Below are 18,525 nucleotides of genomic sequence, written 5' to 3'. Positions count from 1 at the left end.
AAAATAAGGGTGAACGTTCCTCTTCAGTGCCTGCATTTAGAAATGTTGCTAGCAACTTCACCAGTATTGTGAGCCCTAGTAGCAGTGCAGGAGTCTCAGACTTTTTGGAAGATACCAGGAAAGAAGAACCTCTCAAAAGTTTTAAAAGGAAGGATGATCGGAATCACTCCCCTAGCAGACTTGAAACCCCGACGTCAGAAAAAAGCGATATTTCCCCAGGGAAAAAACAAAGTAGACACCAGTTATCTGGAGGAGCTAACCTCTTGGTAAGGAGCTTGTATGATGTTGTGAAGAGCCAAATGAGGCCTAATCAAAGAAATTCTAAAAGGGATGAAGCAACGGCCGGTCAGCCTACAGAACAAGAACCTTCCCCAAGTCAGTCGACGGTTGGTAAAACTGAACCAGTCCAGCAAACATCCAGCAAATTCCAAATTTCAGCTGGACCAAGTCAGTCAGCACCTAGCAGACATTCTTCTTCAGCTATCAACTACCAGACAAGTGCCAGAGCCTTTCCTACAGCAGGTCCTAGTCAACCAGCGTCCAACAAATTCCGACCTGTACAAGAGGACAAGACTGAATCTGCAGACACTGCAGGTACATAACAATATGTATACTTTTGTTCACATAGATTTCAGTTAGCAGAATAATTGGTTGGGAGTTGATTATTCTAGGTAGAAGGTATTTCAGCATTAATCTCTCATAGTTTGATTTAGGGATAGCACTAGAGAGAAAATGAATGCTCGTCGCTCTGAACTTCATCACAAGGCAGGCTTATCTACCTTTTCTGTTCTCAGGATTCACTTTGGTTCTATTACCCCTGCCTCCTCTAGATCTGATTCAGGTTAATTACATTTTTTCATTAAATACACAGCTGTGTACCTTGAGTATTATGGCAGAGTTATGTGGCATATGACATTTTGGAATTAATAGGTGCGATATTTACCTTTGTTAAAATGCTGTAATATTAGACAGTGTACAGCAGTATTTCCACTGTTAAGGCTTCACCACTGTAACCAGTACATAAATCACTCGGTTCTAAAAGTAGTTTATTAATGGAGTAATGTCCTACGTGGCATCAAGGTGGAAAATATTATTTTATATAGAATTTTCTTTGTAGTCCCTTTCTGAGGTTTTTATGTTTTTTTCTGTCACTTTTCCCTTCAGTTGTCCCTCCAAAGACCCCATTGCGCAGAGCAAGGCGTGCAAGTAGCAGTACAGACGGCGCAGGGCCTCTTTCTCCAAGTGAGCTTACTGCAATCCAGGTGAAGAATTTGCCCCAGCATCTCAACGACAAGCAAAGTTTGGAGAAGTATTTTAGCAAGTTTGGAAAGGTGCAGCGTTTGTACTGCAAGCCGGGGAGCAAGCTTGCAATCGTTCATTTCCTCGCTCACGTAAGTAAATTGTGGGGTGCATACATAACCCTAGGTGTAACAGCTTCTCAGTGTTGGTCATGAATTTGAATGTACCTGATTTCATGGGATAAGCATAAGTCTATAATGAAGTGACAAAATAAAGGGGCTGAAATATTAGTTTTTCTTTTCTCTGACCAATTGCTTTAAGGTATAGTTTATCGCCACATAAATGGTGGCCTGATCAGAAGCTTTTTCAAGCTGATCTGTGGAACGGTGGCTGCTCCAGGAGAAATAAAACGGGCACTGATCCCGCTTCTTTCTCCTTTGTGAATCATGCTAAAGATGACACAGAGGATCCAAGTTTATGTGGCATCCCGGGGCAGTCAAATGAAACAAGCAGCTTTTCTTAGTCAGACTACAAAAACAAGGATGAAAGTTCCCCCTCAAGGCCTGTATTTAGAAGTGTTGCTAGCAACTTCGCCCCGTAGCTCTATCATACTGTGATCATCCTGCGTTACTCTTTAACTCTTCCTTTGTTATGTTGAAATTGATATAATGCTGACCCCTCCTACTACTAATTTTAGCAGCATGCCTTCTGTAATTTGTTACTCATTCCATGTTTAGTGGGATCTTATTAAACTGCGTTGTTGATGTTTACAGACAGCTGCTGCTCAGGCCAAGAAAATGGGAAAGAAGTTGCACAGGGAGGTGTCCGTGTTTTGGCATCGTAAGAAGACCAGTAAGTGGATACACAAAATACGCTACCCCTAGTAAATAAAATTAGGAAGCGAATGTGATTTGCGTTATTATACATTCACGTGTACTTTGGCTTCTCTTTTTAGGTCCTTTTAAAAAGGAATCTTCTTCATCTAAGATGACAAGTCAGCGAGAAAACAGGGAGGAAAGTGAGATGACCACAGTCTCATTGCAGTCTTCTGGGCGCAGATTTTTGTCCCGAGAGCCAACTGCAAGCAGTGGTTCCAAGGGGTAAGTGTAATGCCTGTACAGAAAAGATAACATGATACATGGTCCTTGTGTTGTCATTCCTTCCACTCGCTTTAATTTCTGCAGATCGCCTCACAAGAAATCTCTTGTCACTGTTCAGTTTGATACTGAGAGCGCCGATTCCCCAGGCCCTTCTTCCGATACTACAGGATCATCGCTGCCACCTTCACTTTCACATCTTGTGGGTATTGTGGCAGAAAGCTCAGAAGAAAAATATCGGTTGCTGGACCAAAGGGACAGGATCTTGAGGCAAGGTGAGGCTTTTTATTCTTCCCTTCTATATCTGAATGGTGATAAACTTATGGAAGCCAGATACCATTCACTTGGGGCATTCTGAGGAGAGATGTTATTTTACAGAATTTCTGTACTTGACTACACTTTGCTTAAGCAGCTTGTTGGTCAACACTTGTTTTAACTTACCTTTTCCTTTTCCTTGTTTCTCGTGTAGCCCGGGTAAAGCGAACAGAACTAGACCAGGCCAAAGTGTTTGTGGGCACTTGTCCTGACATGTGTCCGGAGAAAGAACGATACATGAGGGATACTCGCAACCAACTTAGCTCCTTTGAGTATTTTCCAGGAACTGATAAGGTAAATATTTGGCTTTGTGGGGGGATCTTTTTAAGTTACTTCTGTATTTTTTTTGCTACGGGAGTAGATGTTGTAGTGGTGTCATTGCACACTGGTATTGATGTCTGCTGCACAGATCCCCAGCAGCGTTGAATTATATCATTGTTCCAGTCCTATTTAACAATACTGTCAAACAGATGAAGCGGCCCGGGTCCTATATCGTTATCACCATTTATTATGTCATTTTCAGTTGGACCATGCAGCTGCCATCAAGGAGTATAGTCGTTCCTCTGCTGATCAAGAGGAACCGCTTCCTCATGAATTACGCCCAGCTCCTGTACTAAATATGACAATGAATTACCTTGTAACTCAGATCATGGACCTTGGGGAGGATAATTACCGGGAATGGTATGATTTTGTGTGGAACCGCACACGTGGGATTAGAAAGGTGAGTGTTTTGCTTTATTGTTGCTGGCATGGCAAGCTTTTTTTAATGCATATAACGTTTTTTTTTGTTTTTTTTAATTTGAATGTGGGGATTTGTTTTGCTAATGCATGGGAGGGGACCATGGAATCCCCCACACGCATCCCTCCCCAGCTAAGTGCCCTACAGGGGAATGCAACTTTCTGCACTTGCTGGCTCTGATGAACGCTGCATGCAGGGGGTATGTTTAGACCCCAATTCACATATGTAAAGTTTTCTCATTGATTCGGCAGCATAGGTATAACTTCCATGTCAGGTAGGTGTTTTAATTATTTTTATTCATTTTGAAAATGCATATTAAAGTACTGACATGGTACTTTATTATACATTCTTCTATAGTAGGGGTGTCCCAGACATAAGATTGTCTCATTTAAGGAGAAGGGTTGGATTTCTACATGTTGCACTTATTCCCCAGTTTTTGTGGTAAAATAATTTAATATGAATATTTTGTTTCATCAAGGATATAACACAGCAACATTTGTGCAACCTTGTGACTGTGTCGCTGATGGAGAAGTGCATGCGTTTCCACATACACTGCGCCCACCAGATGTGTGAGGAGCCCATGTCCTCGTTTGATGCAAAGATCAACAATGAGAACATGACAAAATGCCTGCAGAGCTTAAAGGAGATGTATCAGGATCTTCAAAGCCGAGGCGTGTTCTGCCCCAATGAGCCAGAGTTCAGGGGCTATAGTGTCTTGCTCAACCTGAACAAGGGAGACATTCTCAGGTGACTGTTTTTGCTCATGAACCAACACAGACAAATAAATACACATGCCTCGTAGAATCCTCTGTATTACCGTTCTTGTGTCCACATATCCTCCCCCTTCCCGTGTTTTCTGTCTCTGCAATATCTTTGTCGTTATTGTCTTCTTCTTGCACTTCTAATTTTTACTATGTTTTAATCTCTCCCAGTTCCAAACTGCTCTGCCGTTTTCCTTCCTTAATGCTTTCATTTATTTGTCCCTTAGAGAGATCCAACAGTTTCATCCTTCTATCCGCAACTCTGCTGAAGTAAAATTTGCAGTACAAGTATTTTCAGCCCTGAACAGCACGAACTTTGTCAGGTTCTTCAAGCTGGTTCGGTCTGCATCTTATCTAAACAGTTGCATATTGCACTGTTACTTTAACCAGGTGAGAGCAATAATAAGTTACGGATGTTACATAGAAAAATAGAATTTGACAGGAGATAAGAACTATTCGTTGCATTTAGTCTGACATGTTTTTATTATGCTGTAAACCCTTGGTCTTTTCTTATATTCAGGATCTTATGGTAAACTGAGCAATGGGAATACTGTAGCCCACTCTTCCTTGGTGCTTGTGCTAGTCCTTTAAGATGCACACTGTTTCGATATTCAAGTTCTTACAGCTGATGTTGGGCAACATAGACAACTGTTGATTTATAGCTTATTTGTTATACTTTGCCATATTTTTGTTTTGTTTTTCTAGTGAAAAAATCTAGCTGTCTTTAATGTGTAAGGTAAACTCCAAGTAAACACTTTATTTTAGATTCGAAGACATGCTGTACGGAGCCTCAATGTTGCGTACACTGCCAGCATCCAGAGAACCACATTATTTCCTCTGGATACCATGGTTCATCAGCTGCTCTTCCATGATGTAAATGACGCAGCACAATTTCTCAATTCCTATGGCCTTAGCGTGTTTGATGGGTGAGTTTGGATGGTAACATTTCAAACAGAGACAGGTCAGCATTTTGTACCCTTTGTAGTTGTTTTGACTTTTTTTTTTTTTTTTTTTTTTTTTACCTTTTGTTTTCCAAGGAATGTTGAGCTGAATCGTGCAGCATTCACTGAGCCAGAGGTTCCTCCTAGCCCTAAGAAGTGCTTATTTATCAGCCAAAAGCGCCAGGTTTCCGTGGGGGAAATAGTGAACGGTGCACCGCTCCCTCTCTTTACCCTTCACCATCCCATGTGCAGCTTTGACCTTCAAAACAAGTTTACAGGTGGAATTAGCATTATGGACCCTGGAACCAGAGAAAACCAAGAGACACCTGGTGAGACAGGGACAGATAACTTCCTTTTCATAAGATGATGTGCCCCTATTGACTAATCACATGTGATGCTGTAGTATTAGAAAGTATTCTTGCAGTCTTTTTAATGGAATTGCTTAAAGGGAGGTTAATGTTCTTTGTGTGCTATACCTCATATGCCCTTTTAATTGTGTAAATTTACATTTATCTGATGACGGCCTTTGTTCTGATTTTCTAGGTGACCCTGAGCCAGAGAACCGAGGTATTGTGCCTGAAGAGCTCACTATGAAACCCTTGGTAGCTCTTCTACCATCTACTGTAGAGTCTGCATCTGTTCCTATACAGACTGCTTTCCAGACGGTATTTCCGCCAGCACGAACCCAAAGCCCTCCTAAGGTTCTTTACAGCGAGCAGGTACATTTGAAAGGTGGTCTTTTTGGGGGACTACAGTAGGTTGTTCAGGACTTTCACTCATTTGTGACTTGCTCTTTGGATACTCTTTAAATCCAGGATATTGCTGCTGTCATGGAAGAACTTGTTGAAGACACGTTGAAAGAGCTAGGTGACGGTCTCTGCAAAGCGGGAGCTGCCTACATCGCTTTTGCTTCTGGGTAAAACTGCTATCCTTACTGCCCCACATTCTGTTTTTGCCACTGTCTATAGTGATGCATTGAGCTTCTACACCACCCTAGACCCCCTCCTTGTCAGAATCTGTACTGCCTTAAAATATTCTTCTACTTCAGAATATTCTTGTTACACTGAAAATCAATGACCTCATTAACCCCTTCAGGACCGGGACGTACCTGGTACCTCCTGGTCATAGGTCACCGGTAGACCGGGACGTACCAGGTACGTCATACCCCGAAACTGCCCCCACATCGCCACAATCGTGGTGATCGTGGGGGCCCTGCTGCTGCTGCCTGCCCAGGAATGCATGTGAGGCCTTGTTGGAACCGGGGGATGTTGGTGAACAAAATGTGGTGTTTTCTTCCATTGTGTGCAAGAAATAAATTGCAACACTGAAATGTATGCGTTAAAAACGCAATAAAATACATTTTCCGTGAAATTTTGCCAGACATCAATGAAGAAATGGCTGCTTGAAAACTGTCAAAATTACCCTAGTTGAACACCTTGACTTATCTGCTGTTCATAAATATATACTTTTATGGGGTAATTTACAGTGGGGGGGCTTCCAAAATGGGACAAATGGGATATGGGCCCAGTAAACCAATTTCTGAAAATTCCAAATTTGAAAACTAAAATGCGCATGTTCCAGTTTTGCCCTCATAGCGTCCTCAAAAAATGCATGAACCATGCATGTGAGGCCTTGTTGGTGAACACAATTAAAATACCTCAAAATTTGGCAGCAATTGGCGATAAAATCCCTGTTTGAAAAGTGTCAAAATGACCCTAGTTGTACACCTTGATTTATCTACTGTTCATAAACATATAATTTTGGGGGGGTAATCAGTATCTGTGACAACTATTGCAGTTATTAGACTACCATGCCAAATTTGAAAAAAATTACATTTTAAAAACGTGATGCATGCTTTGCAATATTTGCCCTATACTGGTCAAAATAGATGAAAATCCTGGCCATGTTGGGTGGTTTCCAAATCAGGACAAGTTAATGAATATATTTGGGATAATTTATTCCCATTGGTTCAATGTGTGTACAATTTGTATGTATACAAAAAAAATGCGTTTTTTTTCCATTTTTTCCCCCCACTTTTTCCAGTTTATTTCAAACAAAACAATGTACTACCCAGCTTAATATGGTTTCAAATGAAAGCCCTACTTGTGCTGAAAAAACAGTATATGATTTCGACAAACTGAAATCTGTCGTTTTTCGTTTACCATTATTTGCTTCATTTGATTCTGAGTCCTCTTCTACTGCTCCTTTGTTCCCCTTGCAGAGAGTCCTCTATACTTTATGACACCCTCCTTACAGAAGTGATCTCCGAATTTTCAGTTAAAATTGCAAAAGAAGTCGTTCAAGCTGAGACTGAGAGCGTAAAAGAGGAAAAACGCAGACAAGCAGAGGAAGCCAGGCAAGTTAATGAGCAGATATGGAATTTAACTTGGATATTTGGGTAATAATGAAACGAGTATCCCATGAGCTTACCTTTATGGCTTGTTATTATAGCTCTTAATTTAAGCATTGTTTTATTGTTTTGTTTTTAATTTTAGGCTAAAGCAGGAGAGGGAGAGGCTGCTAACTACGATCAGCCATTTCCAGTGCACTGAGCTGCTTAATGACGTTTTGACTAAATGTATCTACAGTATTTCCAGTGAAACTCTGCAGTAAGTGACACCGGAATAAAGAGGAGAGCGATGGAAAGTTAGTTTGCCATCACCGGTACCATCTAAGTGCCCAATAAGTCACACATCTGCTACCATATATGTGTGTGATTTACTCTTTCCTGCCCTGTTTTAGATCCTGTCCGGCTTGTTAAACGTCTCACAGAAATGTTCCTTTTGTTTTTTCGTGTCTTTCACTTTTTTTTTTTTTTTCTCTTGCCTCCACACAGACAAGCGCTGCAGCTGGACCATAGAGCTCGTATTGCACGCTGCTCCCAGGAAGTGTGCGATGGAACAGTAGATCGGTTCCTCAATGACGAGATCTTCCTGTTAGCCAGAGAATCACTCCGTCAGATGCACCTTTACAGCAAATACACCCAGAGGTAAGATCTATACTTACCTGCAAATAACATTGGCTTTAGCAGTGCCCCTCGTTTTCTCTCAGAATGCCTGTTGCTTGGCTTGTTGATGGCTTTCTGTATGGATGGATATGTAGCTTGTTTAGCCTTTACTTGAATGTGTTTTAGACAGGGCGTGAAATCATAATGCATATATGCTGTTACATCTTCAGATGGAAGGAAGTGTTGGCTTCACGAAAGAGGCTGAGACGTCAGATGAGAGGGTTTCCAGCTGCTCCTGGTTCTGTGGCCTGCGGTAACGCAATTAAGGTGTTACTACCCAGTGCACCTTTTCCACCTGATGATCAGAACCTGGCTAAAGGTTTTCTTGACATGGGACATGCAGGAAAATTAAGTGTGTCTTTCACCAGGTAGGCAATAATGCTGTACAGTGGGAAGGTGAGATGGCCTTGTTTTTTGTCTGAATTAAGTGTCCAGGCCGAAAGTAGTGTTAATATGATCTACCTTATCGGCACCTGAGCAGCCCCCTGCTCCACGCCATTTTTTTGCGTCTCATTATGTACATCTTTCTTCAGGCTTCAGCAGCTACAGGAGCAGATGTTCCATAAAATGAAGGTTCAGCATTTTGTACAAGAGCTTCTTTGGTATGTATTTAAGCAAATGGAGTCTCACCTCAGTATAATAATTCAGCTATTCCTTTAGTCACTAAACTTTTTTTTTTTTTTTTTTTTTTTTACTCTTCAGTGATTCTGCATGGACCCCTTTAGAACTGCCTCCTTTGCTTGTTGAGAACCTTCGTGCATTGAAGAACTATATTTTTTGGAAAATGGTTCTTATTTTGCCTAAAAATGATGAACCCAATGACCCTACAAGGTGAATGTGACCAGAGTGTCTTCTACTGACACAAGATGCTAATACAGACCCATCTTCTTAAAATAAGTACTGGTAACGAGGGGCCTGATGCCAATAATGGGAAAGATACTAAACATGCTATGTCAAAGGTAGTATAAATCCTTGCACAGCACAGAAGCATCTAGAGTAGCGCTGTCCAACTTCACTTGTATGGAGGGCCATACTAGCACACCGCACATACACACAAAAATACTTTTATTAATACAGAATGACACTAATGCACACTCACAACATATTCGCATGGCATACACATGTATACATACATACTCGCATTAAACATATTTCACATCTTCATGCTTTCTTACATCATAACTTGGATTTCTGTACATCCACACCTTACACGTAACTCATCACACAACTCATGGCTGCATGCTGTGATCATCGGCGATATTACCTTGGGGTCACATTGTGTTACGTGGCCCCTGCTGTGTTTTTTCTTTTAGAAAGTAAAATGTTTTCCCACCTACAGTGGGTCCTGTACCCCTAACTGGTGGCCCATCCCCCAATTAAATAATTGATTTGAGCCAGTATGGCAGGCTAGCCAGCGTTTCTAATTGAAATGCTGCTTGATGTATTGAAAGACTGGGATCGTTGAAGAAAACAGTCGGCATCACTGATCACAGCCAGTGATTGTTTAGAGGTCTGTAAATCAGTTCACATCCGAGTGCCCTGTTGAATGACCTATTAACGTCTGTTACAGCATCCTCTGTGAGTGGTTAAAGGTGAAGTTCTACAGAATGGATTCCCAGCTATTACAGGATCAGGGACAACCGGTTCAAACACTTGCACTGTACAGCTTGTTACAGCCGTACAAAGACCACTCTGTGCATGTTAATGTGTGCGTCAAGGTGAGGCCAAAAAAATCTCTCATCCCTTCTACTTGGCAAAAATTCAGCATTCTTTTTTACTTTCCCCTCCTTTTAGTAATCTGAATTGTGCTTTTCTATCTCCATACCTATGTGGTATGGGTCTTTCTCAACCGATCTGCATTTTGTATATGCTGCATTTTACCCACCCTTTTGTACACAATGTCCCCCCCCCCCAAAGTCTCTCTTTGGAAAATCCAACAAATTCACCCAGTATGGAATTTCTACTTCCTCTTACAAATGCCTCTTTTTCTCAGGTGGTACAAGGTCCCCTTAAACCTTCTGAGATGGAGCAGGTTGAAGCTCAAAAACAGCTGCTGGGGACGAGTGCCCTCATGCTCTTGTTGCCTACGCGTACAGATGTTACTGATGATGACTTATACTGGATTACTGCTATACTGCAGCTAAAGCAACTACTGCAAGCCAAGCCTTTCCGCCCACCACCACCGCTTGCTGTGCTAGTACCAGGGCAGCACCAGGATTTAGTGAGCAAGGTGGAAGAAGGTCTGTATAAATCAGTACTAACCTTAAAATATTTGGTTCCCTGCTTTGAACTGATATATTCCACATACTTCGGGATAGCACTTTATATATGCTATATATCATGTGAAATCTATGCGTGTCCTCAACATTACCACACTAAAAAAACAACAAAAAAAGCTATTCTTACACCACATGCATAGTTTTTTTTGTGTGTTTTTTTTTTTTTTTGACAATTGACGGTCCGGAAAACAAACGGTTAACGTCAATTAACGTGCCAGGACATTGTATGGCGGCGGACGCCCGTTTTAAAAGAGTTTAGGAGGCCATCAACGATCACCTCCTAAACTTACTCCGGAGAGCGGTCACAGCCGCACGTAATGTTTACCATGCGCAAGATGGCGGTGGCCCGGGAAAAAAAATAATAAAGATGAAAAAGTTTGCTAGATGGTCTCCAGACCCTCTAGAGAACTCTGGCTCCACTTGCAGGTTGAATACAGGTACTGCATTTAACCATGCAAGTCAATGGAGCCCAGCTTTCTAATCACATTGTGATTAGTAAAAATAAATTAAAAAATAAAATTAATAAGAAAAAAAGTAAAAAAAACTGTAAAATGTAAATTTCCCACTGATGTCACTATCAGGGGAACCTTCAAGTTGAAAAAAATGTAAAAAAGGCAAAAAAAAAATAAAATATATATATAAAAAATATATTTTTGTGAGCAAGCCCTAAAATTAGCACATTAGCTCGCATTTAAAGAGTTAAAACCAATTCTCGCATGGAAATTCCCGTGGGGTGTCTACTTTAAAAAAAAAAAAAAAAAAAAAAATTTATGATCTGATGGGGTAAATTGAATTGGCCGGGTTCAACAATGTCCCAATTAACACGGGGGAAGGATGGCCACACATCTCATTTCCAATTAGAAAAATGCACACGTACCAAATGTGGCCTTTTAGTTCCCTCCAAAAAATGACACACCCATGCATGTGGGGTATCACTGTACTCAGGAGATGTTGTTGAACACATATTGGGGTGTTGTGTGACAGCGGCATAAACCAGGAGCTGTAAATTCATACATAAAGTAGGTGTGTGGGGGAAAAATACTACTGCAACTTTGAAAAAATGCTGGTGGTTAAATGTGTGCATGCAAAGAGTTAAAATACTAGCATTTGAAATACCCTGGGGTGTCTAGTTTTCAAAAATATATGACTTGATGGGGTAAATTGTAGGGCTGAAACAACGAATCGATAATAATCGATAACGGAAATCATTGTCGACGATTTCCGTTATCGATTAATCGAGTGATCGATTCGTTGTTGGCTCCTTTTACTTACCTCCGCGAGCGTTCCCCGCTTCCGCTACACGCTCTGCACTCTCCGCCTTCTTTTAGTTGCGTGACGGATGTGACGCGTTCCGGAGGTAAGTATTCTTCATGTCTGTGCGAATCGCTCTGTGCGAGTGGCTCCGTTCGCACAGAGCGGTTCGCTCTGTGCGAGTGGCTCCGTTCGCACAGAGCGATTCGCGGGGGTGGGGGTGGGGTTTCAGGGGATGCAGGGCAGAGTGGGGGTGGGGGGGCAGGCCAGGGTAGGAGACTGAGTGCAGGGCAGAGTGGGGGTGGGGGTGCAGGGCAGAGTGGGGGTGGGGGTGCAGGGCAGAGTGGGGGTGGGGATGCAGGGCAGGGTGTGAGTGTGGGGGCAGGGCAGGAGACTGGGTGCAGGGCAGAGTGGGGGTGTGGATGCAGGGCAGGGTGTGGGTGCAGGGCAGAGTGGGGGCAGGGTGTGAGTGTGGGGGCAGGGCAGAATGTGGGGGCAGGGCTGGGTGCAGGGCAGAGTTGGAGACTGGGTGCAGGGGCAAAGTGCTGGGTGCAAAGTGCCAGGGCTGGGGCAAAGTGCTGGGTGCAAAGTGCCAGGGCCGGGTGCAAAGTGCCGGGTGCAAAGTGCCAGGGGTGGGGCAAAGTGCTGGGTGCAAAGTGCCAGGGCTGGGTGCGAAGTGCTGGGTGCAAAGTACCAGGGCCGGGTGCAAAGTGCCGGGTGCAAAGTGCCGGGTGCAAAGTGCCAGGGGTGGGGCAAAGTGCTGGGTGCAAAGTGCCAGGGCTGGGTGCAAAGTGCTGGGTGCAAAGTGCCAGGGCTGGGTGCAAAGTGCTGGGTGCAAAGTACCAGGGCTGGGGCAAAGTTTCTTGAACAGTAATAGTCCACCTCTTTTCAGAATGTTTGGGGTTATTTTGTTTCATAAATATTGTTTGGGTTTTTGTACTTTGAAAATATTGGTTTTTTATTACATCATAACAAAATAAGAATGTTAATGTAAATTTTAAGTTGTTTTTTAACATCCAGTTCATTAAATTATTTTAAATAAACAAAAAATTTGCATATTGTTTTTTTTTATCCGATTAATCGATTAATCGAAAAAATAATCGGCCAAATAATCGATTATTAAAATAATCGTTAGTTGCAGCCCTAGTAAATTGCATTGGCCGGCTTCAAAGATACCTGAAATGGCACATGGGGGGAAGAATTACCAGATTTGGATAAAATGGCTTGGAAATAGCAAAACGCTACCTGTACTTATTGCCCCATAACGTGTAGAAAAAAGCAAAAAAAAAACATAAAAACATTGGGTATTTCTAAACTCAGGACAAATAGTAGAATCTATTTAGCAGGTTTTTTCATTACCTTTTATAGATGAGTAAAAGTAATTTTTTTATAAAATTTTTCACCATGTTTTAGACTTTTTTAGTAGTAAATAATATGATACAATCAAAACAATGCCATCTAAAGAAAGCCCTTCTTGTCCTGAAAAAAGCAATATATAACTTGTGTGGGTTCAGTAAACGGGAAAGAAAAAAATTAAGCAGTTATGACAGAAATATAGTAATTAAGTATTTTCAGTAAATCCTCTTCATACACTGAATTGAGAGCTAATAATCAGTCCTCGGTATCGACATGTCTTGATGGTCCTAACCAGAGCAGGATAGGTGAGAGACTTAATAGATCACCTCTAGAGAGAGAACAAAAAAGATTTTTCTACACGCACTGTAACCCTAATACAATTGTGTTTGTTCTCACAAGAGGGGGAGATTCTTCATATTTAGTCTTTTGACTTTGTCTATCATATACTTATACCGTGCTCAGTAGGTTATGCAAGTAACGTATACAATTTAATTGTGTTGCAAAATTTGAAAATCTGCGAGACGCCACTGTTGATATCCAAATATCATTTTTAATATCCAATTAAAAAAAACCTATATTATGTAGCCTATTCATGTGTTTAACAAAGTACAAGTGAAGGGTTTAGATAGATTTATAAAGTGTGACTTCTCATTTAGGTTGGTTAGTAGCATTGGCATAATGTTCTGATGCTTACGTTTATTAAGCCAAAATGTTGGTCAATTTTGTTTTTTGAATTGTGTTTTTTGCGTTCAGTAACCCGTTGGAAACTCTTCTGTCTGCATTTTTTTTTAGGGCTTAATCGTACAGATCTTGTTTCACACGGTCTAATCTCAGAGTATATAGTTATCCTGGTCCCAGATACCGTGAATGATATGCAAGGTTCGGACCAGGTATGTGAGATTTATTTGTATATATAATCTAATAATAAGAGTCTCTGCCATCGCACTTACCTTACACATTATTGGTTCTCAATATTCTGTGGGTTTTATCACGGGCGTAGGAACCGGGGGGATGAATCCCCTCCAGGAAATCAGGTGGGGGGGACCGATAATAGAGAAATCCCCCCCCCCCCAGGGCTGTAAGTGGTGCGGTCAGTGTGCTCTCTGTCACTGAGCGCCGGGCGATGGGATATGACGTTTATATCCCAGCCCCGGCGCTCAGCATAAACAGCTGTGCACAGCTGCACTGCACTGAGAGTGAGCAAAACGAAGGTGGGGGGTCTGATGGTAGATATGTGTGTGTGCATATACAAATGGTGAGGCATGTATATGGGCACTTGGGCAGACATATGTGTGTGTGTATATGTGCGTGTATGGGCACGCGCATATAAGGGCAGTGTATGTGCATACGTGTGTATGGGCAGTGTATATGTGTACGTCTGCATAGGCAGTGTATATGTGTACGTCTGTATGGGCTGTGTATATGTGTATGTCTGTATGGGCAGTGTATATTTGTGTATATAAGGAGTGTATTTGTCTTATAGTGTATACGTCTGTGTAAGTATGTGCAAGGGCAGTGTATATTTATGGGGAGGCGTGTGTGTGTGAGCAGTTTATGTATGTTTGGGCAGGCGTGTATAAGGGTAGTGCATATGTGTGAGTACTGGCAAGTGTGTATGTGCAGGCAATTGCAGCGTATATGTGTGTTTTTGTGGGCAGGCATGCGTAAGAGCAGTGCATATGTGTGTGTATGAGCAGGCATGTCGTACTTAAAGGAAAGAGAATGATTCCCTGTAACACATGTTTAACTCAGGGGCACCTAGGGTTAAATCCGGGCCTATTTCTGGTTAAAATGAGTGTGTGTGTCACTGTATGTAGCATTTGGACACGAGAATATTGCGGGGTGCTACTTGGTCTAGGGCATCACTAATACAAAGCGCCACGTGTTAAATCTAGGGGTAGGCAGAGTAAGTGAAGGATGTGTTTGAATGTGTGTCTGGGTGTGATAGCGTATGTTTGTGGGTATGCTATTGTGTACATCTGTTTTTATGGGTATGTTTGTATGTTTTCAGGTGTGTTATAGTGGGCATGTGTCTAGGTATATTAGGGTGGGATTGTTTTGGGGTGCATTATTGTGTGTGTGTGTGTGTGTGCCTGTGTATGTATGTTATTCAAGTGTTTAAGCGTGTGGATATGTTCCTGTGTGCATGACGTGTTAGGAGTCTTAGATGGATCCTTCAATACATCATAGTAGTCTCTGTGGCCGTGTCCAGTGCGGTCCATCCGTGGTTGTAAGATTTTTCTGTTTCTGTGGGAATTGTCTCCCATTCATCTAGTAGAACGTTTTGTGAGCTGAAGGTGATATACCAAGACATTTTGGACAACACTATGCTTCTAACTTTGTGGGAACAGTTTTGGGGAAGGGCCTTTTCTATTCCATCATGACTGTGCCCCAGTGTACAAAACAAGGTCCATAAAGGCATGGTTGCAAAAATTCCCCACAGAAACTCTCCAAAATCTTGTGGAAATCGTTCCCAGAAGAGTGGAAGCCGTTATAGCTGCAAAGGGGGACCAACTACATATTAATGTCTATGTATTTAGAATGCAATGTCATAAAAGTCCCTATTGATTTCAGGAGTTTAGATTCTCCCAGGTGTCCCTTTCTAAAACTCTGAATTTGACGGAAGATACGATTTTTCCTGATGTCAAGAGTCGGGCCTTGATCATTCCGTACTCTCATCTTATATTCAGGATAGCCATTTGCCTATCTCGTCCATTTATATTCCTCACTGTATTGGCCTCTACCACTTTGTAGTAGATGCTGTTCCAGTTATGTGTTACCCTTTTTAGGACCCAGATCTTTGGTCTTAATCGCTCAGCCTGACACTCTGATTATGGCAGAAATTATTTTATTTGATAAGTAGGGCATCTTTAGCATTGCCATAAACGGTTAACTCTTTGTGATGTTTACACAGGGGAAGTCATGCAAATTATCACATGACCGACAACCAGCACAACCTGCAGATAAATTAAGCTTATTGGAACAACATGAAATCAAACTTTTCATGAATGCTAATCTACATTACTGTATATGGCCTGAAAAATATTTTGCCATGGGACTTACCCTTTAAATAATAATTCCTATGTCATAAAGTCATGCAAATGTAGTAAAGCCACGCTCCCTAAAAGAAAAGTGTCCTCTTTTGCCATTTTAAAGTTTTGAAGCATGCAAGAGTATCGTATCATTAACTTCCGTGAATTGTATTTTTCTGACCTGTCTTTAGAGCTTTCTTATTTGTTTGCATGTGTATGGCTGTCAGGCTTGTCAGCAGTGATTTATTTTTCCACTCAAATCCTCGCACTGCATTTTCTCCCTTTCGCTGATTTAACTATTATGGTTGTTTTCCCTGGCATTAATATCTCTTTTCCTCTCTTTTACAGGTCACCTCTGCTGTACAGTTCCTTTTGTCCAACTGTCCTCGCTCCTTGGACTTGTGCTGTCTACCATTGCAGCAATATATAGAGGATGGTGTGTGTTGTACCTTTAGTAAACGCTTTGATCATGATGTATCAGAACGCAAGAAAGCACTGCTTCCGTCCCAGGATCCTGCAGCCATCATCGATCTGTATAACTGCTCAATCTCGTTCCTGGCAGAAGCTGTGTCTTCAGAACACTTTTGTGACTTGTCTTGGCCAGTAACAGAGTTTACATGTCCAAAGGGTAGTTCTGTAATGCCCCACCTTGGCTGGAATGGTCCTGCTCATCTGTCTTGGCTAAAAAAAGTGCTGCTTTCCTTTCAGATACCGCAAATGGATAAACCACCACAAGGGGGTAAGAAAGTGTTCAGTAGTGAGAAAATCTTTCAGGAATGGAAAGTTATGAAAATATTCTGGATTTTACATAACTTTGTTATGGCTGTTCTGAAACTGTTATTTACTTATGTTTTAATTTTACTTTTGTAATTTATCTAGTCCCCTCCCAGTCTCCATCTTCTGCTTGGCTCCACTTCTTTTAGCTTTATTGCTTGTTACACGCCATAGCATGGATAGAGCTTTCATATAATGTATGGGAATCCTTTTTAAGAAGAAATTATATAATGCATGAATATCCCTTTACTCAACAGCACCCTGGCCCCCTGTTCGTGATATGGTCCTGGAATATGCGAGGCAGATTTGTAGGCGTCAAGAGGCATTTCCTGTCCTCCTCTCTGAGGTACGGTGTCTCCTGGGACGTGCATATAAGAGCTGGCAAGACGGGCACAACGAACCAGATGGTTTTGGACCCTCTATAGAAGACATTCCTTGGGATAACTTAATTTTCCTTTGTATTAACCACCGACTAAGAGACTGGGATTCACCCGCAATAATAAACTCTTCAGGTGATTAACTCCGAAAGCCTTATTGCTAATGTGATAGTTCGATCTCTCCTCTTCCAAAGATTTTCAACCCTTCCTTAACTTTTCCAATAATATATAAATAGCTTAACGATAATTAAACCAGTATTTCTAAACAAGGTTTTCTGCTATGACTAGAGGTGTAAGATAAGATACATGGCTTATCTTAGCAATCATTTATATGCCATTGGGCAACTACGTAGTAGCAGGTCATAGTGTTTGACTGATTGACCAATTTACCTTTGTTTATATGTATGCTCCTTTATGCCAAATTAAATACTTACATAATTTCCTCCTCACTTTTTTCCTTTTATTTCTCTCCCTTGGCTTGACCTTTAAATTAAAGACTGCATAGGCTCCATTAGTTTAACAAACAGACCAGATACTCAATTATGACAACACTAAAATATATAAATGTTGCCAGACTTATAACCTGTTCATCTCTACAGGCTCACCTGAAGAACTCTTGGTGTATTTTTTGGAGGGAGATTTAAAAAAATTTACGCCTCCCAAGACATGGGAGGACGCTCGTCTTGACACTCACAAGGAAGCGCTGTGGACCAGTGATAGGTGAGATAAATATGAATTAGATTAGGATGCTACCGAAACAGATGTGTTGCTTCTTTAGATTCTTTTCTTTATTTTTACTCTTTACTTTTATCCTAAGCGGTTTTCCTACCAGAAGACAGCATTCCTCAAAGACGGACAATGCTGTGAGAACCTTTCATTTTATTTCTGAACAAAACATGGATGAAGGGACACAAAATAAAGTGACAAATATCATCAGTGCTCTTCCACAGCTGAAACAATCTATATTGGCTGAGAAGGAAGAAAACCGAAGGTATGCGTTTTTTTTGGTGGGGGGGCAATCTTGTTTAATAATGAAGTATAATGCATTAGTAGAAACAGGGCATGTGGTGTTCGTAGGATGATGCCACAGCAACAACGTTGTGATCGGCTTGGCTGAATGTGGGAGAAAAGTAGTTGGTATTTACGAAGTCATTGTTAATTTCAGGTTCGAAGAGAGGTTGCAACATTTTATTGAAGAGGAACAGCTAGATGAGTCTGTGTCTAATTCCCTGCCTTTATACCTCCCTGATGCTCTGCTGAAATCCATAAACATTCTACCAAATCCAAGTGATGGAAACCAATCCAGTACATCATTGCTTCTATCCAGAGAAAGCGCTGCATGTACATCTCCTGTACT

The 18,525-nt window shown here is 41.5% G+C and overlaps 1 protein-coding gene across 1 annotated transcript; it reads left to right on the top strand.

Moving 5' to 3' along the window:
- The first annotated feature begins 330 nt into the window (after positions 1-330).
- On the top strand, positions 331-17,311 carry LOC149290610 (germinal-center associated nuclear protein-like). Its single transcript, XM_089488417.1, has 23 exons — positions 331-594; positions 1,179-1,391; positions 2,013-2,091; positions 2,195-2,339; positions 2,424-2,611; positions 2,806-2,945; positions 3,175-3,372; positions 3,869-4,137; positions 4,379-4,541; positions 4,917-5,077; positions 5,189-5,421; positions 5,636-5,811; positions 5,908-6,008; positions 7,314-7,448; positions 7,929-8,081; positions 8,270-8,467; positions 8,633-8,701; positions 8,802-8,930; positions 9,670-9,817; positions 10,093-10,339; positions 13,778-13,875; positions 16,366-16,756; positions 17,049-17,311. The coding sequence occupies exons 1-23, from the start codon at positions 331-333 to the stop codon at positions 17,309-17,311; spliced, it is 4,161 nt and encodes a 1,386-aa protein (XP_089344543.1).
- Positions 17,312-18,525: the final 1,214 nt, after the last annotated feature.

This window comes from Sceloporus occidentalis, unplaced genomic scaffold (genome assembly GCF_023333645.1).
Source record: "Sceloporus occidentalis isolate IW3139 unplaced genomic scaffold, rSceOcc1.0.p SCAF_38, whole genome shotgun sequence".
Taxonomy (NCBI): domain Eukaryota; kingdom Metazoa; phylum Chordata; class Lepidosauria; order Squamata; family Phrynosomatidae; genus Sceloporus; species Sceloporus occidentalis.
This window is presented reverse-complemented; position numbering and strand designations above follow the sequence as displayed.